This window comes from Pleurodeles waltl, chromosome 12 (genome assembly GCF_031143425.1).
Source record: "Pleurodeles waltl isolate 20211129_DDA chromosome 12, aPleWal1.hap1.20221129, whole genome shotgun sequence".
NCBI lineage: Eukaryota > Metazoa > Chordata > Amphibia > Caudata > Salamandridae > Pleurodeles > Pleurodeles waltl.
The window spans coordinates 677,642,779-677,667,669 of record NC_090451.1 but is presented as its reverse complement, the minus strand read 5'-3'; the positions used below and the strand labels follow the sequence as shown (position 1 = coordinate 677,667,669).

The window sequence follows — 24,891 nt, the reverse complement described above, 5'->3', positions numbered from 1 at the left end:
GTTAGAATTCTATTTAGATGAAGGAAAAAGGGGGCTTTAGTCCCAACAGGGGCATAAATGGAACCCACTCCTAATCTATTGCTACCAACTTTAAGCTTCGCTAAAACAAATCTACCATCCTCATCTGACCATGACTGAAGTATTTGGTATTGCAGTGTTTTCCGTATTAGAATGGATACACCACTTTTTCTAGTAGTAGTGTGGGATGTAGCATCTCCTGATATGTGAGAAGGGGATTTGCAGCTGTAAAGAATCTGGCCTACGCAATCTCGTTTTAATTTTTCTGATTCTATATCTGATAGATGAGTCAGTCTCCTGGATGAGAGCAATGTCAGTATGTTTGGAGGCTAAATAGGAAAGATTTTTCTTCCTTTTAATGTAATTAGTAAAGCCATTGACATTGAGAGAGACAATTTGCATAGGACTTGTCATGATGATGACTAAAAATGTTAGAGTATATTTGTACTGTGTGAAACAGAGTCAAAATGCTAAAAAAGGGAAAAGGAAGTAGATAAATTATATGGTAATGTGATAAAGAGAACTTACTGGAGGGAAAAAAAAAAAAAAAAAACTATCTGGAGTATAGTAAACCTGAAACCAATTATGTGGAACTATAATCATAAAATATTGTTAACACTAAACTCTAAATGGTGTAAGTACACCGTTCTAAATGCTAGAATGTAAAAGAACACTGCAGATCAAATAATATGTATCTTTTGTCGGTGGGTCTAAGCCTAAATTCGAAACCCAGACTCTGGAGGGGAGGAAAGGAAAACCACTCATGGTAAATAAATTATAAGAAAAAACACTCCATGGAGTTATAAAATCTATCCAAGAGAAAATCTTCAAATACAAACACAGTAGGAAATGTACATGGTTATTGAACAGCAATATATGAGGATAGGAAATAAATCATATCCATCAGAATTAATAACTGTAGTAAAACACTAATAACATTATATTAATACATAGCATGTATAAATATACTCATCTAGCTGGAAGAAGTGATAGTGGAAGGTTGAGCATCAATTACTTTATTAAAAGACGTGGGTGACTTTAGAGGTGATCTCGATTTGTCCCTGGGATTTTCCTGTGTGAGTGACTTTACGCAGTAGACTGCTTTATCTCTGTCAAACTGTTTCTTAAAGGTCCGGACATGTAATCTACCGGTGTGATGGCTTTGTGGATCTTTCTGTAATTGAAGCGGACTATTCATAGATGTTTTGACCAGTGGCGTTGAGTCCATATGTTGGTCATCCAAACTGTCCAGGAAGCGTACCAGATCCTCAGGCTCTGTGTAATACCTTGAGTTCCCATCCATTGTGATCCACATTGTGGCAGGTTCTAAAAGACCATATTTGATATCCCATTTGCGAAGTCTTGGCCTAAGTTGCAGGAACGCTTTTCGTTTGGCATTGGTTTCAGTGGAGAAGTTTGCAGCAATAAATATTTTATGGCCTTCCAAGTCATACGGACCATGTTTACGAGCAGCTGTTAATATTTGGCGGACCTGTTTATGACGTAAGGGGCATGCTATAATCGATCTAGGTCTAGATTCAAGAGTTGAAGTTGAAGTTCTTGATCGAATTCTGTGAGCTCTCTGCAACTCAAGGGGATGCTCAAAAGATACAGGGAGTGCAGAATTATTAGGCAAATTAGTATTTTGACCACATCATCCTCTTTATGCATGTTGTCTTACTCCAAGCTGTATAGGCTCGAAAGCCTACTACCAATTAAGCATATTAGGTGATGTGCATCTCTGTAATGAGAAGGGGTGTGGTCTAATGACATCAACACCCTATATCAGGTGTGCATAATTATTAGGCAACTTCCTTTCCTTTGGCAAAATGGGTCAAAAGAAGGACTTGACAGGCTCAGAAAAGTCAAAAATAGTGAGATATCTTGCAGAGGGATGCAGCACTCTTAAAATTGCAAACCTTCTGAAGCGTGATCATCGAACAATCAAGCGTTTCATTCAAAATAGTCAACAGGGTCGCAAGAAGCGTGTGGAAAAACCAAGGCGCAAAATAACTGCCCATGAACTGAGAAAAGTCAAGCGTGCAGCTGCCACGATGCCACTTGCCACCAGTTTGGCCATATTTCAGAGCTGCAACATCACTGGAGTGCCCAAAAGCACAAGGTGTGCAATACTCAGAGACACGGCCAAGGTAAGAAAGGCTGAAAGACGACCACCACTGAACAAGACACACAAGCTGAAACGTCAAGACTGGGCCAAGAAATATCTCAAGACTGATTTTTCTAAGGTTTTATGGACTGATGAAATGAGAGTGAGTCTTGATGGGCCAGATGGAGGGGCCCGTGGCTGGATTGGTAAAGGGCAGAGAGCTCCAGTCCGACTCAGACGCCAGCAAGGTGGAGGTGGAGTACTGGTTTGGGCTGGTATCATCAAAGATGAGCTTGTGGGGCCTTTTCGGGTTGAGGATGGAGTCAAGCTCAACTCCCAGTCCTACTGCCAGTTCCTGGAAGACACCTTCTTCAAGCAGTGGTACAGGAAGAAGTCTGCATCCTTCAAGAAAAACATGATTTTCATGCAGGACAATGCTCCATCACACGCGTCCAAGTACTCCACAGCGTGGCTGGCAAGAAAGGGTATAAAAGAAGGAAATCTAATGACATGGCCTCCTTGTTCACCTGATCTGAACCCCATTGAGAACCTGTGGTCCATCATCAAATGTGAGATTTACAAAGAGGGAAAACAGTACACCTCTCTGAACAGTGTCTGGGAGGCTGTGGTTGCTGCTGCACGCAATGTTGATGGTGAACAGATCAAAACACTGACAGAATCCATGGATGGCAGGCTTTTGAGTGTCCTTGCAAAGAAAGGTGGCTATATTGGTCACTGATTTGTTTTTGTTTTGTTTTTGAATGTCAGAAATGTATATTTGTGAATGTTGAGATGTTATATTGGTTTCACTGGTAATGATAAATAATTGAAATGGGTATATATTTTTTTTTGTTAAGTTGCCTAATAATTATGCACAGTGATAGTCACCTGCACACACAGATATCCCCCTAACATAGCTAAAACTAAAAACAAACTAAAAACTACTTCCAAAAATATTCAGTTTTGATATTAATGAGTTTTTTGGGTTCATTGAGAACATGGTTGTTGTTCAATAATAAAATTAATCCTCAAAAATACAACTTGCCTAATAATTCTGCACTCCCTGTATGTTCAGTAGCCGCGGTATTAACGTTACTAGCAAGTTCTTCACATCATTGTTGACTTCCATTTTTTCTGGATTTCCATAAAAACGAATGTTATTTCTTCGGGCCCTGTCTTCCAAATCTATAACTTTTTGTTTTAGGTGCCAGATATCCGGACCCCAATACTCTGCATTATCTAATTTCTCTTCCAAAAAAGTGGTTCTTTGATCTAAAATTTCCACTTTGGTATGAAAAGAGTTTAGATCCATCCGTATTGTCTTCATTTCTGTTGCGAGATCTGAAATTTTTACATCCATAGATCCCAATCTTTGTCCCACGGCAGAGATCTCTTTTAAAATAAGGTCCATAGAAGCAATGTCTTGTGGGACAATAGTAGACGTGCCTGGAGGTACAGTGTTCCCTACTATTTGTGTAAACACAGGCTTTCTATTAGATTTGCCACTGGCCATACTGTTGTATTTTAATGTTAGAGAAGACAATAAATAAGTACAGCTTAGTAATCAAATATGATATCTAATTGACTCACAAAGTAGGTAGATGTTAACACTGTAAATGGTGACAGACATCTGGGATTTTAAAATTATGGCTATATGTTTTCAAGCAGGTGTCGCTGAGAAACAGTGCATCAGAAATGTTGTACAGTTTTCGCCTGCCTACCCAAATTCACTGTACCCCCTCTGCTGATAGGAATTCCGGCATTTATGTAATTTTGTAGTAGAGTCTGAATTGTCAAATTTAGAAAAATATCTCAGAAGTGAACGTTTATATGCTTCTCATACAGCTGCCTTTCGACATCCAAGGGAAGGAATTTCACATATCTCTTCAGAAACTGTCTGTGTTTCCTGATAGAATGAGTAATTTTCACAAACTCTCTCAGCTGTAGGAATGGTGTACAACACTCACTTGCCAAACTGTATTCACGCCACACACCTGTAGACAAGAAATTCCTGCGCTTACATAATCATGTAATGGATCCTGAACAGTTAAGTGATGAGAAATACCTCAGAGTTGAGAGTTGTCTGCGGCTTCTCTTACAGCAGCCTTTTTACTTATCTCATCAGCAGCTGGCTGTGTTTCCTGACAGAATTAGTTTTTGCCACAGACTTCTATCATTTTAAAAAATAATGACTGAATGCTTTCAGACAGGTGTCCCTGAGAATCAGTGCATCAGAAATAGCTCACATGTTTTGCCTGCCTATCCAAATTCGCTTTACACCCTCTGCTGATAGGAATTCCAGCATTTACTTAATTGCGTAGCAGACTCTAAACTGTCAAATGAAGAGAAATACCTCAGAAGTGACAGTCCATATGTTTCCCCTACAGCAGCCTTTCAACTTTTAAGAAAGGGAATTCCACTTATCTGTTAAGAAACTGGCTGTATTTCCTGACAGAATGAGTAACTTTCACAGACTCTCTCAGCTGCAGAAATGGTGTACAACACTCACTTTCCGAACTGCATTTGCTCCACACACTCGGCTGACAAGAAAATCCTGTGCTCACACATTCAGGTAATGGAGTCTGAACAGTTAAGTGAAGAGAAAATACCTCAGAGTTGAGACTTGTCAGAGGCTTCCCTGTGCTGTGTGGAGAGTTCAACCAAAGGCCAACAGTAATTTAATGCCCCTGGTGCAGCCTCCCAGAAAGCCCCTTATCTCTTCAGCAGCTGACTCTGTGTCCTGACAGAAAGTGTTGTTCTTTGCTCAGCTGAGGGGCCCTGTTCAGGTGATTTGTAGCCAACTGGCATCTCTTACTTCGAAAATAACTTCAGAGTTATGTCACTGTTATCACATGTATATTTCCTTTCATTCTGACTCCAAGGAGGCTTTTTGACAGCTGTTTGGGTAATCCCTCTCCCCTCGAGACTCGGAGCTCTACGTTGAGGCGGCCATTTCAGACGGCAGCCAGACTCCGCCCCCCTGTATGTGAATCCTGATACCAGCTAAAGGATGTAATGGTATTTTGGACAGCAATAATGCATCTCAAAATTGTAAGGAGCTAATGTATCAGACTGAAGCAGCTTTCCTCCCCTAGATAGCACCCACTCTCAAAATCCTTCCAGCAGTGCTGAGCGGGAAGAAGTGGGGGCGTGGTGGTTATTTGGGGGCAGCACTAACCTTCCTGCTTCCAAACTCCACATTACTTTAAAGTAAATCACTTACAGATAACCCTAATAATTGGCGCACTCTTAATATTGAACAAGCCCTTTGTCGTAGTTTGCTTGTTTAAAAGTTTCTGAGGTGTTACAAAAACGATGACTTCAGGTAATGCTTGCTAACATTAGATTTAGTAAAGCAAATAAAAATGAATGGGCCTCTTACTGTCGCAAGTCTTAGGCGACTCCATTAGATGCAAGTAGGTGCTCCAGAAGCTATAGTCAAGGACTACGAGCCAGGGACTGTACAGAGGGGACAAAAGAAGACTGCCCTTCGGGACAATCACTTGAGTCTATTCCCTTTGAGGATTCACAGGGGGTGACACTGAAGAATACTAAGCAGCAGTGTGAGGAGCCCCCAGGCATTTAGGATCCCCCCAAAATGTTGGACAAAAAGAAACAGCCTGGGCACCTTCAGGAACAATGAAAAATGTTGAGAAGGGACAGCTTAACAGTGTGTTGAGAGCTTTCAAACTTATTATGGCACCAGATCCCAAATATCCATAACAATTTCTCCAGTGTCACAAATCCTGGAACGTGGACTTATAGAACAAGTCCTTGTCAGGTTTAGCTGGTGACCTTTTATGTGGCCGAACAATTTTAGGTCTTCAAAGAGCACCGATAGGATGCTTCTCTCAATTCTAGATGACATACAGAAATATTCGGATTTACACTGCTGAATAGCAGCCTCAAAATGTTAGCTCTATTGGCAGCATTTAATACTGTCAATAAACATGTCCTATAGAATCCAGGGAACATGATTCCATAATACAATGTTGAACTGGTCTCGACTTCCAAAGCACAACCAAGACACTTGCAGTCCACCTTTTACATTTGGCTCTGTCCCTCACCCCTGTCATTCACATGTTGCACTCCTCTTGCAAATTTTCTGGAGGGCTGACATTTATTTGATAACTAATATCGGCAGAATTATTGAACTTTTTCAATTTACACTTAGACCAAGCAATGACCTGATTATTACCACTTAAAGTGCCAATCATCTCCTAGCCTGATTGGTGTCAATAAATTGCTGAGTTTCTGCTAACTGTTGTAACTCAAATGCCAACCCAAGAGAGATTGTAGTTTTAGTAAAACCGTTCGTTGCTGTACTCTTAATCCCTGGGCAGTGGAGATGGCTGCCTGTCACATGACAATTTGCCAGGTCATTTTTTACAGGTGCTAATTTTTATTAGACAGACTGATGCCTCCCCTAAGGATTGTTTTTTTCTCTTAACGTCCTACAGAAGGCTTTTTTTACCATCACCTGAACAGATCTGAACAAATAGCCACATATCTCCAAAAACTTTTATCTGAAGATGTCACTGTGCATCTAAAACATCAACATCAAAACTAGTGGCGGGAACATGTTTATGGTCAATTCTCACTGCCGTGACAACAGATGTACCGTCTGTTGTTTAAATTTTATTTAATTGTTTTTGTGATTTTGTTCGTGGTAGACATGACCTGTAGGTGTTACAATAAAACAGAATCTATCAGTAATAAATAGATGATATACATGTAACATTAAAGGTTGAGGGAAACCCTCGGTGAGGCCTACGTTCTCTTGCAGACCTCTGCTAGCCTCGCCGTGGGGTGTAGCGCTTCACATGTTTTCAATGCGAAACATAGCAGTTACAATTAGGTGGTACGAAATGGGTGCTTTACAAATCAATAACCAATAGGAAATATAGATATAACGTTAAACGTGGAGAGGACACCACATTGCTCTCCCTATGAGGTACAGTGCTTCACATGTATTCATTGGAAGACAAAGTAGTGACAAGCAGGTGGTACAGTACTACGAGATGGACAACAATTGGTCATGTTGGTAGAGAATGGGCCACACTTGGCAGGAGTGTGAGGATGTGGGAGCAAGTTTGGCCAGGTGTTGTTAGAAGGGGAGAGCTTTGAGGTCCACCTTAAAAGATGACATGACATGTGGTCAGGCAGGGACCACATAAACAAATGTGCTAGTTATTGTGCATTGCAGATTGCATAAGAATAGCCTGTGATTCTTGGGCCCAATTTGCTAACTTTTGGCACAACCAACTACATAAACCAAAGTTGCTTCATTGCATTGCTTCAAAGGGAGAGAAAAATACAACACCATATCACCTAAGATATGGCGCTGCCTTTCACTGTCCCAGCTCTAGTGCACTTTAGACTGCTATGCGCCAATGACCACTCCCTTGCACCGTAGTGTAAGAATGCCTACATTCTATCAAGCATCGGTTTTGTACAGGAAGGGGAGCCTTTCAATGCAGAAATTACGCTGTTATGCTTTTTCCTCTTTGTATGTGTGCTGTACTACACAGCACACATGCAAAGTTAGAAAAATGTGGAGATTTTTAAATGTTGCTCCACTGTTATCCCTGCCTTGAGTAGGCATCACATTTTCACACAAATCCCCGGTAACCAATGTTATTAGATAGAGATTCATGGTAAAAACCATGGATGGTTGCATGGAAATACTCATGATACACCCCTTTGACTCAAAGTAGTGCAAGGTTGTGCATAGCACTACTTTGATCAACTTGAGGCAATTTTCCAAAACAAACTAATGATGTTCAGTTGGCAATTCCTAGAAGAGGTTGAGGGAAATCTATGACTAGTAAGGCTGCCAAAAAGGGGTGGAAAAGTGAACTACTGTAGAAGAACAGGCAACACTTCTTTTACGAGATTTTTTTTTTGAGATTGTACGCAAAAATAAATGCTACAGGAGTGAACTTAGCCTTTAATTTGGAGGCTAGTATACACATGGAAAGTGTTGGAAATGGCCCTTTCTAGAGGACCACCCGAAAAATCAGAGTTCTTTCCTCCTGCATTTTGCTGGATTTTTACTTTGATGGCCTTAGGACTTTACCACTGCTAATCAGTAATAAAGTGCTTGTGCTCACTCCCTTAAACATAGCTTGATTGGAATATACCTGATTGGCACATTTAATTTACATGAAAGTCCCTTGTAGAGTGGTATACAGGGCCTGTACATTAAATGCTACCAGCAAGCCTGCCGCCCACTTAATTAGCACTTTAAAACATGTCCCTGGCCAGCCATTGCAGCCTGGAGGCAGTGTCCCACTGCCATATCACCTTGGAATTTAAAGCCTCTTACCAAACCTTAAACTCCTCTTTTATTACATATAAGTCACCCCTAATGTAGACCCTAGGAAGCCTGTAGGGCAGAGTGCTGTGTAATTAAAAGGTAGATCATTTATCTTTAAGTTTTACATGTCCTAGTAGTGGAAAAACTCCCAAATTCATTTTTCACTACTGTAAGACTTATCCGTCCCTTAGGATAACATTGGGCATTGTTTATTATATTTAATAAGCTGTCATTCCTAAAGGAGAGGAGATAGATATGGCATGATTGGTATCTGTGAACTTATCCCTCTGTGCCTGCAGCCTACCTTAGGTCACATGACTAGGTGTAACTGACAGTTAAGTCTTTATTAATTCACCCCAGGAAGTCACAGAATAGTGGGATTAGCTGAGACTGAATGGGCTCTCCCCTGGCAGGACAGGGGGGAGGGGGGGTGGGGGGAGGGTAGAACTGATCACAGCCCCATTTGTACATGATTAGGCTGTACTCTGCCTTCGCACATTAGGCTTAACAATTCTTTATTGTCAGTGCAGCTAGACAGGGTGGGGAAGGCTGGAAACTCCTGGAACTTCAAAGAACTTCTCTGGAAACGTTCCCCACCTGCTAGGAGTAGTGCACCAGCGTATAAAATAGAGTTCTCAGACCCACTCTTTAGTATTGGACCCGTGGAAGGACTTTGAGAAGACTGCCTGCTTCTGTGACCTGCTGTAAACTCTGCCAGACTGCCACTATAACTGGAAGGACTACTTTGCTGTCTGGAACCTGCATCTTCACCTGCACCCAGGACTTCCAGGATTGACTCCAGGATCTAGTTTGCTGGCCTCCTGTTCAGAGCCACAGGCACATAAGAGGCTCCCACCATCTTGAACCCACACCTGGACCCAGCCAGGTCTAAACCCCCAAGAAGTCTCCATCCACTCCTGGACTCTTGTTTGTGGTGCTAAAGGTGCCCAGACGGGCTAATTTCCCAAACTGGGCACTTAGACAAAATTTGGCCAAAAAGTGCTCTCAGAACCAGGAAGAGACAGGAACCAGCCTACTTGGTGCTTCGCCGGTCTGAATACCTTCCCAGCCTCTAACGCTACATTCTTGTCTGCAGCCTCAAATCCATTTCAGGATAAGGGATAGCCAACCTTGTGGAACTGCCTTCAGCTTCAGCCTTCTACTTCATCCCGCTGGATATTTTCGACTTCCATCTCAAGGGCTACGTCTGAAGTTATAAATCTTCACTGCATCTTCGCTCCATGGCTATCAGATGACAACACTCTTTCTTCTGACACTCCTGCCGCCTTGCCCCACTGAACTTCTACCTTTTCAGAGACTTTTTCTTCAAACATGTTTTAAGTCTGAAGGTAAGCGCTGACCAGGCCCAATCCACTTTGTGAACCTGAATTGTACAGCCGGCCATACATTTTGACTTTGCCCCAGTCTAGCTTGACCAGTTGTCCACGGTTGGCGTTTTTTGTTTTTAAGTGCTATTTTGAACCATACAATTCGTAACTCCTGTTCTACTAATTGGATGTTCATGGTTTTGGTGCCACATAATTTATTAAAATGTTCTCTGTTTTTGTAAACTAGCTTGGGATTTTTATTGTGTTGTGTTTTGACTTTCTTACTGTTTGTGTACTGCATAAATACTTTACACATTACTTCTAAGTTAAGCCTGGCTGCCTTTGGTGGCAAGTTACCCAGGGTTAAGCACAGGTTAATTAGTGACATCTTTTGGTGCACCCTGCAAGGATTGTGGCTGTTGCTTGACCAGAGCTCACATTCCAGTTAACCAACAGTCCAATTTCTCAAAGACGAGTGGCCTTGTAACATAGGAAAGCCCGTACTATACATTGAAATGCACCAGATTGTTTTGAAAATTCAACTTGTTTTCTCTTAAATGGAATAATCACTCCCTTTCCTCTTTTCCATGAATGGCATGATGCAGGCAATGTGTGGCAGCCATGTGCACGGATATATTTAAGAGAAATAAAAGCAAACACAAGATTTTCTGCATAATGTGAGTTAAATGTACAATGTATTTTACCAAACTCTGATAGGAAGAGTCTAAAATAAAAATTGTATTCTCTCAATGTATTTTCCAGATTAATCTCTGATTACTACCAATGGTTTCAAGTCATGGTCTTCGCCATCGAAGAGATTAACAATAACTCCGAGCTCTTACCCAACATTACTCTGGGCTTTAGAATCTATGACTCCTGCATGATGATACAACATGCGATCAAGGGGACCCTATGGATGCTGACGGGGCTAGAGGAACCAATTCCAAACTATCAGTGCTCTAGGACAAACCCACCCGCCACCATCATAGGGGAGATGACATCATCAATTTCAGTTGTGATGGCTCGTATCCTCGGTCTGTACCAACACCCCCAGGTAAGATACAATGAGAGAAAATGTATTAGTATCAGAGCTTTCACAGAAAGTGTGTGACTGAAACAAACCATGGATCACCCACTCCATTGTGTTAGCTACAGCAAATAGAAACAAAGGGCCAGATGAAGATGGATGTAACTGAGCATCTATAAACAAAAGAGCACATTCTCTGTCTGCTCCAAGGGGGGAAATCAGCCAAACATATTGATCACACTGATCCTCAAAGAGGTGGCTCAAACTTTTCTGAGGTACATCTGTCACCCACTGATGCATGTTTCTTTTCTGTGATTAGCTGTTAGTCCTTGGAGTTAGGATATAGGACAATACAGTGACGGGGTTCTGGGCTCATTGGTGTGGAGCCTAGATAATGGCAGCAGCGCCTGTTTGGCTTCTGCCACACATCAAGCCTGTGTTCCTCTCAGTCCTGCCATCTCTTTAGAGTATAGGTGTCCAAGGTGCCCTCTCATGAGTCAAATCCATGCCACACTTTCAGGATGATTTCTTCCTATATATATATTAGCCCAATTTTGTTAAATAGTAAGCAAACCCATCTTATGTGGATATGGGCAGTAATTGTCAAAGATCTGGCTCTCCTGGACCTACTTTGGCCAACATTGACCTAGAGGCTGCCTAAGGCAGATCAGTGCCTTGCCTCTATGAACCCTTCAGAATGAAGGCCACAATCTGTCCACTCCCAAATAGAACCTGCATCTCCAGTGCTCATTGATTCAGATTCATTCAGCCTGGTATCAACTGGTGCTTGTTTGAGGACTCCAAACGTAATTCTATCCAGGGGTGTGAAACCAAAGGGGTTCTATGGAAAACCAAGGAATGATTTGTCCAAAAGAGGCATTGGCTTTTCACCTTTGGGCAGCAAAAAATGATGTAATTTCTCCAAACATCATGCTACAGAACTGCCTAGATGCTGGTATAGCTAAATTGTATTCAAGTATTTACTGGGTACATAAACCTATCTCTATTGTAAAGTATCAGCCTTTTGCTTTTCTCTGCATTCCTTATTGCAGTGGCATTGCAGTCAAGTTTCCCTTTTCCATGCTCAAATAGTTGATCCAGTCCAGGTTTTTCCTTTGCATTTTGACAGAGTAGTGTTTGTCACACCATTATAAATTCAGGACTACAAGTACTAGAAGCCAAGAAGAAATCTGGCTGAATCAACTGCTCCCACCTTGATCTGGGAAACAAAAGAGCTCTGCATGGGAGTTGTAACAGCCGCCAGGCTATTTGTTTTGATGTACTGATTTATAAAGCAGAGCTTACATCCAATAGTGGCTTCTTGATGCTACCAGACAACCACAGGTAATATCGGTAGTGCTGTGAGTGAGCTGGACATTTTCTACCTAAACAGAAAGGTTTTAGAGGCTTCTTTTAAAGCCCTCAAGAAATCTGGGATTTTTATAATACCAACTAACTTTAAATCAGGCTAGTGGAAACTAATCTTAGCTCACTCAAATGATCAAGCCATGCTCAGCAAAAGTCACTTTATCGCTGTGTACCTCATTCATCTTATCTGGCTAAAAATAGAAATGCTTAGATTAGATATTGGTTAACCACCCATTTTAAGTGCTGCAATGAGAAATCACCTGTTGATGTCATTTTAAATTAACAAAATGGTACTTTTGTTTGGAATTTTGGGAGAGAGGTGTAACACTGAGGGGCATATTTACAAGGAGCTTGCTCTGCCGTTGCTTCATTTTTTTTACGATGTGGCAGTGCTTTCATTGCTCCATTTCTACAAGGTGACGCATTAGGCCCAATGTGTCAGTTTTTGTAGGCCTGTGTCAAAAAATACCTGTGCTGAAACCGGCTGCACCACACAGTTTATAATGTATGCAGGGTATGCGTTCCCTTGTAAAAAAACACACGTAGGACTGACACAGGGATATTTAAAACATTTTCATTGTGTGACACATCTTTCAGATGTGTCACGCTAAGCCTGTAGTGTGTCAAAATTCCTATGCCTCGTTAACCCAGGCGATGGGAATGACACAGTGGATTTTGCATAGAAATCTGACCAGCTGAAGTCACTTTACACACAGTAATGTGTAATTATATCACATCCCCTCAAACAGTTGTAGGCCTTCACATGTAACAATCATATTGCAGAACCCCTTGTCTAACCTGGGACCATGGCACCTGAGATATCAACATCCGTTGCAGCAATGTAATGTGACTCTGTGTACACCATGTAAGGGGCAGGCCAGGATTGACACATCTCAGTATAGGAATGGGTCCCCAAGTCCAGCCAAGCGTACTCCAACGTACAACAGATAAGTACACACATAAGGTAGGTGCCACATTATTTGCCACTTTACATTACAACATATACTTGCATTCACTCACATTGCACTGTCCCTCACTATGTCACATACTTAGGTGCAAGCGTACATGTAAGCAGACTATGCCTACTGTAATGTGACACATGGCCATACTCCATCCTTGTCTGTATTACATCCACGACCAGTGTTCTTCAGTAAAAGATTAGTTTTCCACCATTTTCTTACTCTACTACATTGGTCCCCACACATTAGGCTACTTGTGTGAGTCAGAACGGATGCATCGCCTGTGTAACCCAGTGCTGACGTTGCACTTGTTCTAAGCCCAATGGCAGCGATGCATCACTTTATGACCAGATGCGTTGCAGCATCCTCCCCTCTGATGCATCAGTATTTCTGACGCATCCTTAAGATCCATCCATAGTGCACCATATTGTAAATATGATGCATCCATGGTGTGGTAAGCAGTTCTGACGCAGCACAATTATTTTTGATGCATCACTACCACTTCCTTGTAAATATGGCCCTGAGTTTTGACTTCCTGTGCTACAGACGAAGTAACGAACAGCAGTACCTTTCTATTAAATCTGAATCATATATAACATTTTTCTTCCAGATCAGTTATTCGGCATCAAGTTCACTTCTCAGTGATCGCAACCAGTTCCCTTCATTCTTCCGGACCATGCCTAGTGATGACTTCCAGGCTCAAGGGCTGGTCCAACTACTAATACATTTTGGGTGGACCTGGATCGGCCTTCTGGCTGAAGACAGTGACTATGGCCAACAAGGTGCACACATTGTACAAGAAGAGCTCACCCGGGCAGGGGCTTGTGTTGCCTTCTTTGAGACCATCCGTACAAACAGAGTTAAAAGTAACACCTTTCACATTGCCTGGGTAATCAAAAACTCAACAGCCAATGTTGTTCTCATCTTCTCCACGGACTACATCATGATCCCACTGTTGGATGAGCTGGTGCAGCAGAGAGTAACTGGGAAGACCTGGGTTTCCACTGATGGCTGGACAACCTCTAGGTTGCTTTCACATGAAAAATACTCAGAAATCCTAAGTGGGACTCTTGGATTTGATGTCAACAGTGGGTACGTCCATAGTTTAGGGGAGTATTTCACCAAAATTAATCCTTTAAACTCTCCAGATTACTTTTATATTAGACAGTTCTGGGAAGTTGTGTTTGGCTGCAAGTGGCCTGACCCAGAAGTGCAGAATAGCACAACAGTAATGTGCACTGGGAATGAAAAGCTGGACAGTGTTTATGCACATCTCAATAATTTCACCACCTTCCGAATAAAATATAACATCTACACAGCGGTGCGTGCTACTGCAAATGCATTGCATAATATGATGTCATGCAGATCAGGAAGTGGACCCTTCTATAATGGAATCTGTGTGGACAGTGCAGATTTTCAACCATGGCAGGTAATAATCTGGATGGCTTGTATATTTTGCAATTTAATTGAATGCAGTGACTTGTGCCACTGCATTGAGTGCATTGTGCATTTTGAATCAAACAAACACATTTACTGTTCTGAGGGTAGCTGGCCCCTGGTAGAGGCAATTTATTAAGAGGAGGTTGCAGAAATCCATAGATGACAAGTTGCATAACTGCCACCCTACATTTCCGCTAAGGGAGGACTCTCATGAGCTAATTCCATTAGTGCATACCATTGTTTATAGACTGCCTAGTCACAAATTACATACACTGTTCCAGAATTCTTGGAGAAAGATATAAATCCCCACTTCCCAAAATTACCTGTTATGGTATCCTTCCTTGCTCCCGGCCCCTCCTCTACATTTCTCTAACGTTGATCTAGAACAGCAGAGAGACCACAGCAAGTATGTTCTATGAGAAACAGTGAATGAATAATCTGATCACTGAATTGATTAATGAAGTGTATACTTCAGTGCAATAATACTGGCAGCATTTTCTTTACAGAAGGCGATGTAGCACAAAGATATGATAATGGATTGAAGGATGTGTGATATAATTTCCAGTCAACTTGGTAATTTGAAACAAGGAAACAATCAACTGCAAGATGTATTATTTAAGTAAACACTTGGATGAATTTGATAGTGTATAAGGTTACAAAGAACTCCATAACAATGGGATATGCTATTTCTAGTCCTGGACTTTTAATAAATGGGTGCAATCTGGAGCTGCAGTACATACTGTAATTCAGTGCATCTAATTGGACAAAAAAAATGGATAATAAAAATACAGCGCAGGACTGGAAAAGTGATATGGAGTCAAATGGTAACTATTTGTGTATGCAGTTGATGCAAGATCTTTTTCTATGTACGGGTCTGTGCGTAATATGATTACACCTGATTGAAGTATGTTTGGGAAAGGGCCAGAAATCAAGGGTGAAGGTGGTTGTTTGTAGGGAGTTTAATATGATCAGGAAAGAACAAAGCTCTTTTGTATCCTTTTTTCAAGAGTGTATTGGTGTTTCAGAGTGGCCATCGGTGTATTGTGTTCATGCTTTCAGTGATAGGTGGAATATTAAGAGGCGACCAAGGTGCTGGGATGGAAATGACCCCTCCATAGCAAACAGACATGTAGCCCTGCCTATGAAACTGATATTTGGCTACCTGTGAAACTGGAATCCTGACTTTTTGTTTTATTGTGCATCACACTAATTTAGTATGTACTGAGAGGCAGGTGCCTGTCCATGGCAAAGCAAGGTTCTGAACCTTGTTATCTGGAAAAGCTGACCCTGCATGTCCTCGTACTGGACACTGGAATACTCTCCATGTTCTGGGTACATCACATAAAGGCCTTTTCCTGTTTGTTCAGGATAGGTGAGCCTACTGGCTCCTCTGTAAACTTCCACTGTTATGAGAAACCCAGAACCTTGTGCTGATAATCTGGGTGCATGTTGAGTGTATATACGTGCAGTAAGTGTGCAGCACATGTATGGTAATATAATGTTGCCTGTTATGAGGGTCTTAGTACTAGGACCAGTGGGAACCATTTTGGCTGCCCTTGATTTATTATGGCAATAGACAAAGAATTGCTTCCCCAGACAAGGAAAGTGTATTGCTGCTTTTGGAAATTCAATGAGGACCTTGTTAGCAAGGTGACTGCTCATTAGTTGTCCTGCTCATTGTCATTTGGTAGATGGTAGCATTGAGGGATTTGATTGCAGTTTCCATTGTTCAAGGTAAAAATGTTTCTAGGCAGGGCCTTCCTTTTCTGTGTGCCTCATTAATGCTTCAGGAAGGCTGGTGACAGCCAGGTGAGAGAACCCACACTCCATTGTCCTACATTCCAGCCCCATTGCTACCTGATGCGGGAGCCAGCCCCTTGCACAAATGATGCATTGGTGGACCAGCCCAAACTGGTTATGAAGCCTTAGAGAGTGTATTCACATCGCCTTTCTGAAAAATGTGTAAAAAAGTGGGATTCAGAATACCTCACTTTGTTGCACTTCTACCTTTTTCTTAACCAAGGAAGAGAATGCTCCAGAAAATACTCAGAGGCTACTGTGTGACCAGGGCTGATGTCTAGATGATCACAGTCTTCCAGAGGTGGGAAGACATCAACTGAAGTCTGAACTTTCTGTTAGAGATGCTGGAAGCCTGACCAGTGCCATGAAGCATGCCTGTCTGCTCAGAGACCTCCAGGAAAATTGATTGTCCAGGAGGGGATGCCCCAACTGCCAGAGAAAGCTGACTTTAGAGAGTGAAGCCAGGAACAACCCAGGCTGTGGAGGGGTCGTCCTGCCTTTCTGTGTGGTTCCTTTGTGAACTGTATCAGGCTTTTCAAGCATAAACATCACTATGTCATCTGACAGCCTGCTGTGGGTCTGAGAAAAGGTATTGTTGCAGCTGACGCAGGAGCACTGGAGCCGGGTCATTGCTCAGGTGGTTGCTCAATTGGTCTCAAAGGCTGCAGCTGACGTAGACACTTCACACATGACGATCAATCTAGAGGCCACAACCAATGTGCTGGGTACCTGTCTGCATTCAGCCTGGAGGGCTGTAACAGCAGACGATATTTTGCTGCTGTGCTGGATCTGTTGTGCTGTCTCTATCCTGTTTCAGTGGGAGGTCACCATTGTGGTCCTTGTAGTGGGAAGCTGCTATGGTAAAACGTGGGGATTTGAGCTGCTTCTGCTGTGCTACAAGGTCTGCAATAACCATCAAGCAGGTAAAGAAATATCCATTAAGCAGGTAAACGTGGGCATAGTCTGTGAACAGAACATGGGAATAAGCATGATCGAAGGAACCTGGTGCAAGAAATTAAGACTCTTTTGCACAGGTGAAAATTTGATATAAAAACTATTAAAACATATTGCATATCTAAGCATCTGTGCCTGTACCTAATTAATGCCTATCCTCTTTTATCCCAGGGATGGTAGGCATTAGAATTCTCCTAGAATTGGGAAGGGTACTGAGAATGTTTATAGTACCTTACTGAAGATTGTTACTGAGATTACTACCAGGTTATTGCAATTCCGGTTGAATTGTGCAGATAACTCAAGGACACTCATGTAGGAGCAAGAGGAGTTTTGAGCCTTGACCTTGTATCCCCTTAGTCCAGCAATTTGGATCAAGATCTGTTAATTAGCTGTGTAACTGTAGCACCTATGTAATTTTTCTGTTTCTTGCTGTTCCTTGTGTATATTTATGTGTTTCCTCAGACTTTCTTTGAATACCTTCTATTATCTAGAAAGCTTCTAATGAGACTAGGCAAGAGCAATAAACCCTGAGCATACAGAACTGTTGGCAAGTATTATAGAATACAGAGAATTTGAATTTATTCATAGCTTGAAGTGTTAAATTATTGAATGTTGCTGGGAAACACCGTAATTTGTGAGGCATTCCCCAGATTTTTTCCTTCTTTGCTGAACCCATTTTTGTTGGCCATAGGACTTTTTTGCACGTTCGTCCTGCTAATCAGTGCTAAAGGGCCTGTGCTCTACATTTTAGAAATACTGAAAATAACATAGACTTAATTAACACATTTAATATACTTAAAAGTGGCTAGTATATGATACTACTTTTACTGAGAGCCTGTAAATAAAATGCTACTCGTGGGCTGCCCCACTCATTGTACCACCCACTAAAGTACCACTGTAAAACATGACTTTAGGCCCCAGCAGTCTGGCTCTGCAATATTAAACTGGCATTTCAGCCTGGCAAACATAACATTTGCCAGTCCTAAACCTTCAATTTCAGTACTTATGAGTCACCTCTATAATAAGCCATAAATACTCATAGGGCAGGGTACAACACCAGTAGGCATGTATAGTTGTTTTACACGCCTTTGCAGGATTAGCTTATTACATTTAATAAGTACTAAAACCAGTTTGGGAATAGCTAGGAAAATTGTCCAGGGACTCATTTTAATACTAATTTAAAATCCAACATAAAGATGAAGTTGGATTTATGTTGCTATTGTGGGAGAACCACTTTTAGAAAGTTGTCATTTTCTTGCCTAAGCCAAAAAGGAGCTTTTTCTCAGTGACCAGTGTCGACTGACTGATGATGGGTTCCCTATAGGTTTGATGTGTATCGCATCCAAACAGTAAACAAATATTTGGGTGTGGGGTGGTGTTTTTTCCACGATAGCCTAGAGCTGTGCCTAGCCCTTCCTGAGCTACAGAGGTTACTTACTCTGACACTGGCAGATGTAGGTCACACCTAGGCCTGCCTCCTTTGTGTTTCTTGCTTGTTACCTTGGCTCCAACCCAGTGGGAGGGTAGCTGTCCTTGAATATGTTTGGAATGACCACAAGGGAAGGTTTATCCATTATCATAGCCACACCTCTTGGTGGTCACAGGGAGGTCTGACCACAGAAGGAAAGGTTCTTCCATTGGCATTTAGGCAGAGCGGGTCACTGTGGGGTAGTTTAAAGTAAAAAAAAACAAAGGACACATTTGCAAAAATGGCAGAGATCACCCCTTGGGACTTTTACTCCATTGGTTATGGCGTGGGCAGAATTTACCCTACCCCACAAACAGGGTGGCACTATGCATTCATGTGGCACCCCTATTAACCTCCTGATAATATTCCCAGGGCTGTGGTGAATTAGAAGAAATAGTGGCATACTCTCAGAAGAATCTGAAGAAAAACTGGACCTTCATATCTTGAATCCCGGACCAAAGAAGTGAATCCAATGATCAGTTGGCTGACATCCTGTTTGCACTACAGGGACACAACAAAACTCAGAGGCCTCGCCTCCTCAAACTTCCCAGCTGACTAGTTCCATCAGGACCTCCCCTCTGACCCTGCTGCTGGAATCTGTTGGAGTGAAGACTAATCCCCAAGTGGTACCTCTCAGTTGCTGAAACCCTGGCTGGTGTTAGAGTACACTCCTCCTATTCACATTGCAAAAACTAGGATTTAAAAACCTTTTAGCAACTTTCTACCTGAAGAATCATCAGAGTCCGGGATCACTGTCAAAGCCACAGCCATAGATGTGAACTACCTGTGAGCCTCACCATGTTTCTTTGTCCCCCTGAAGGAGATCTGACTGCAGACAAGTTTCAAAGTCCGAACATAGAGGGTTTCATTGAGACCAAAGCTGAGCAGCAACCCATCGTTGTAGAGACCTTCCTGGGCACAGACTTCAACCTTCCACCTCGAATCTTTCCCATTTTTGCCAACAACAGCACCAGGACACCACTCTTCAGCAATCTGTCATCATCGAGCCCTGCTTCAGATGTACCTTTCAGCTTGTTCCGCTGATGATTTGTCAATAGCCACTTTTGCTTCATGAAAGTTTGTATGTCTGAAGGTAAACTTTCCACCAGGACTAGCACGGTCCCTGAATCTCACTAGAATCCATTGCGGCCAGCTTGACTTTGACATGGTCTATCATGACCAGATCACCACGGTTGATGCTTTGTGCATTTTGGTGCTGTTTTTAATTCAAAACTTTAAAAACTCATTTCTCTGTTTCTACTTATCAGATTTTTGTTATTTTGTTCTTATATTATTTATTAAAGTTCCCTTTATTTTTCTAATTTGGTTTGGGATTTTTCTTGTGTTGTGTTCTCATTTATTACTGTTTGAGCACTGCATAAATAATTTACACATTGTTTCTAGCCTGACTGATTTGCCCTAAACTAGGAGAGTGGTCAGCACAGGTTCATTTTAGAGATGTTTGACCAGGATTGACCATGCTTGACCAGGATTGTGACATTGTGATTATTTTTTGAGGTAGGTTCTCCTCCTCCTCAACTAATTGTTAATTTGTTTTTCAAATATAATCTGTCTATAGAAGTGTGTTATTACCACAGAAATGACACTGTAAGAGCAATACAATTATAATCGTTTTGTTTGAACATGCTTGGCCTTGCTGAGCAGTGCTATTTTAGAAGGCACCTGGTGGCACAAATTATTGATATCAATCCTAGTGCCTCCAGGTAAGGGCAAATTTATTTTCCAAGCAGAGATTGACTTTATTCTGGTATACGCCTCCTCTTGTTTGTTGGAACTCAGTTAAACCATTATGTAAGTGACCTTCATTTATATAATCATAACAGAGTTGAAGTCACTAAACTCTATTCACAAAAAAGTCAGATAAGTATGGGTGGTGATAATCTCATCGTCTTCCTGCAGTACATTTCGGACTTCATACTATTGATAAATCATTCCCAAGAGAACTCCTCGAAAGCTGCTCGTGATGATCCTCTTTTAGAAATGCAAGTGAGGGGGGCTACAGACACAATAATCTGAAAAAATTCAGATGAGTAATGTGAAATGCTGTGATGTAAGGATGGTAAATTTCTAATCGATTCAGTTTCCATAAAGTACTCCCTTCAAGAGGGACAGCGCTTATCTTAAATATGGATGGCCTGATTGCAAAGATCATCATACATTTAGGCATGTAGGCTTGTGCCTACCTTTATAGCAAATTGACAACTTTATTGGACTTTACAAAATAATGCTGTACTTCTCCAAGTGACTGTTCATCTACTATGGCAGGTATTCCTACCTTGAAGCACCTGCCATCCACCCTGTGAAATGCATTGCTCACATAAAACATTAGGTCCTTCTGCTGACATTTTCCATGTGAATAAACCCCTTCATGATTGCTAAGCAATATTTTGTTGTTCATTGCGTGCCTCACCCTAGTGGAATTAAATCATAATTTTTGATATTTGAAAATCTAAAAGTAACTTACGTATGCATACACATTTGAGAGTCAAACCGTAAAAAGTAATCAAAGGACACAAAAAATTGCAAGGGCCTAAAATTCCTCCTGCTTTTCTCACCTTCAGTTGCTACACTACATCAGAAATGTGCGCCTGCCGAGAAAAGACATCACTGAAGTGTTCTTTGATAAAGATGGCAACCCCCCACCGCGGTACGATATTGTAAACTGGCAAAAGTGGCCCCAGGGCACTGTGTGGCACAGAAAGGTGGGGGAATATGATGGAAGTGCCCCTATTGGAGAGACCCTGCTCTTCAATGTCAGTGCCCTCCTGTGGACGAAAGGAAGCAGAGAGGTAAGGTAGAGGTTAGGTAGGATATCTTTCAGCACTGCATGTGGTGAATTGTTTGTTAAACTAGACAAACCCATAATTATCTGTTGGGAGGGGGTGGCACACACCATATTACAACATAGAAAACATAGAAAATCTGAACTACAATCCATCATATATGATTGGTCTGTCCATGTACGACAGTGTAAGTCTGGCAACTTGTTTTGGAAATGCTTGTCACTTTTGATTTTTGGGAGGGTGATTTATAAGAAAATTAGCTGGACTCCTTGGACCCCTCAGATCTTTATCTCGAGAATGGCTGTGATGGTGATTAGGAGTTCTTAGGGCAGGCAGCGATAGGGTGGTCTTCCCCCACAACTTTTTGCCTACATCCTCCACTTTTCTGACCTTATTTTTCTTGGCTTTAGACTCTGCACTTTATCACTGCTAACCGGTGCTAAAGCGCTTGTGCTTTTTCCTTTAAGATTTGACCAGGAGCACTGTAGGAACTGTAGACTCAACTCTCCAAGGAACAACTCAGCGCTTCTGGAACCTTGGCTGGTGTCATGGACACTTCAAGACCCCAAAAATGCCTTCTGGAGGAAGATCCAGAAGTTTTGACAAATATGGAGACATTTTATGAAAAAACTCCGTCTCTGACCAGCCCGTCATCAAGAGTAAAGCCAATGACGTCAAACTGTGACCTTGCCTCGATTTCACGTTTACCCTGGTGAAGCTCCTGAGGTCTTTGCTGTTGACGACAAGAATAAAGAACTCCAAGATCTCACCAAGGCCTCATGCTGAAGCAAGCCACCACAGTCGACCTGAAAGCCAGCCTGCTGAGGAGCCTCACTTGGAGTCAAAAGAAAAAGAACCAAAAACGTGACTAAGTCCGAAGCTAAAATTTGGACTGAGGCCTACCACTTAATATAGCCGACCCACGCTCTTTCGTGGTCAGCCTTAACATTTGACTTTGGCCCGGTCAGGTGAGACCAGATAGCTGCAGTTAGCACTTCTTACTTTTTGGAGCTAGAAAGCACATTTTTACATTTAATTTAAAAAAATGTATATCTCCGGTTCCCTACATTGGAGTTTTGTCATTTTAATGTTATATTAAAGATAAATATATTTCCTATTCTTATTGGCATTAAATTTTTATTTCGCGTTGTGTCTTACTTAGTTACTGTTTTGGTGATTATTAAATGCTTTACACACCGGTCTATTAAGTTAAGTCTGACTGCTCGTGAGCCAAGCTACCAAGGGTTGAGCAAGGGTTAGTTTACTGAGTCTTTAGCTGGACCTTATTTGTGATTGTGGTGTTATTACTAAATGTAGGTACCTACCCTACCCTAACTAACAAACCACTTTCCAACAGCCACTAATGCTGCTTATGGAGTGCAAGGGATGCTATCTGTTAGGGAAGTAAACAGTGACAGTAAAATACTCTTTGAGTTGGGGAACTGTTATCTCTTAGCCTTCATGGACACCTGATGCACTTTTACACAGCCACTATATCATGAGATAAGGCATTGGACTCAATGGGTGTCAGAAATATCCATTTGTTGTGTGATGTGCCTCTATATTTTTCCCTCATCTCTTTTTGCTGGCCATAGAACATTGTGTACTCTACCCCTGCTTATCAGTAGTAAAGTGCCTGTGCTCCCTTTTTTAACATGGTTGAATTGGCATAACCCTGATTGGCATTTTGAACTCACCTATATGTCTCTAGTGACCTTTAACTCTCGAGTACATGGTACATAGAATATTGTTCCATAGAGAAATACTTGGATGCAATATTACATTTAACAATGTTATCTGGAGTTAGAAGACACCTTCAAATGTAATTCTTGGATTATTTGTAAAATTTTAAAATCCTGGGTAGAATTTTAAATAATTATTGAGGAAAAGTTACCCTTTCCCCGCCCAAAGCCTCTGGAAGTTAATTTGCATGTGCCATTTCTCACTCTGTCCGTTCCGTTTGTGCTGCCTTGTTATGTCCCCCAGCACCTCAGATCCTGTCCACTCTCTTCTTCCTGCTATCTTGACCCTCCAAACTTCCCATATTCCTATACCCTTTTACAGTGCTCCGTAGCCCCACAGTGCAATTGCCCTTTTAATTTTGGCCTCCTTCCTTCAGTCATTGCCTTTTAATTTTGGCCTCCTTCCTACAGTCCCTAATACCCTTCCTACTCCCATGCCTTGGGCGGTGGCTACCATCAAGGGAGCGCTTTTGTATATAAGCTGTGAAACTTCACATGCCAACTATGTGGCTTTTAAACTTCTAAAGATAAAGAAGGGAGTCTGTTTATCCTACTGTCCTGTTTGTTTTTGCTTAGCCTCAACACTACTTATCTGTTCATAAGGAATCGAACTCTGTTGTGGCAATTACCCTCCTCCCTGATATCCTGAGTTGATGTTTCCTGGCCAAGACAAGGAAGTTAGACAGCATCCACACAAATCATACAAGTCAGATGAGTTTCTTCTTTTTTTCTTTCCCACTCCCCTTTCCATTGGGGGCTGCTCCTGGTACACAGTTGTTGGTGTACTGTGCATGGTGCCAGCCTTCAGGGGGATTCATGGACATGACTTCACTTCTACAAACTCCTGGAGCAATTCAGTTGAGTGTTTCCTGGACCTAGCAGCATGAGCATCCAGTTGTAGCTTTCCTACTGCCCATGCCCCGAATGAGGTATGAAAACTGCACAGACAAAGGCCTGGTGTGGGCAGGATTTTCTCTTTCTCTGCCACGATGACCATTTGGGTAGTGTCCAGGAATTTAATCAACTTCATCATGGCCTCCCCTTTCAAGGCAGATGTCAGATGACATGTGCACAGCCCCTACTTTGTTCCTCCAGGCAACCAGGCTCCAATCCCAGTGTGGAGGAAGCTGCCCCAATAGCTGATTTTAAGTGACCACAAAGGAGGTGTTGCTCATTTCCTTGGCCATTCCGCTGCACAAGGGAAGAAGGGTTTCACCATCTTGAAATTAGGCAGAGAGGGACACTGTTGGATTGTTTGCAGTAGGGCACACAGGAGAAACTGCAAAAGGGGGAGGGTAACTCCAGGGAACTTTTACCGCATTGGTTAAGTAGGAGTCAAATTTCTTCACCCACAAACTGGTGCCAGATATAAACCTGGCATCACCTGTAACCTCTTCAGAACTCTTCTTAACCTGAAAAGCATCTGAAAAGTACTAAATCTGCTGTATGAGCCTTGAGGTGAGCCCTGAAGAATTGGACTTGTTTTGTCTTTGAAAAAGAAGTGTACTCCAAGGATCATAAGACTGAACAGCTGGTTACGCTACAGGAAGACATCAA

General features: G+C 41.9%; 1 protein-coding gene across 1 annotated transcript in view; it reads left to right on the top strand.

The window, feature by feature from the left end:
- The window catches only part of LOC138267238 (extracellular calcium-sensing receptor-like), a 36,274-nt gene that overhangs the window by 7,626 nt on the left and 3,757 nt on the right, over positions 1–24,891 (top strand). The window contains exons 2-3 of the mRNA XM_069216094.1: positions 10,535–10,826; positions 13,737–14,264. Coding sequence (XP_069072195.1) covers positions 10,535–10,826; positions 13,737–14,264 — 820 coding nt within the window. The remainder of the gene's footprint in view (positions 1–10,534; positions 10,827–13,736; positions 14,265–24,891) is intronic.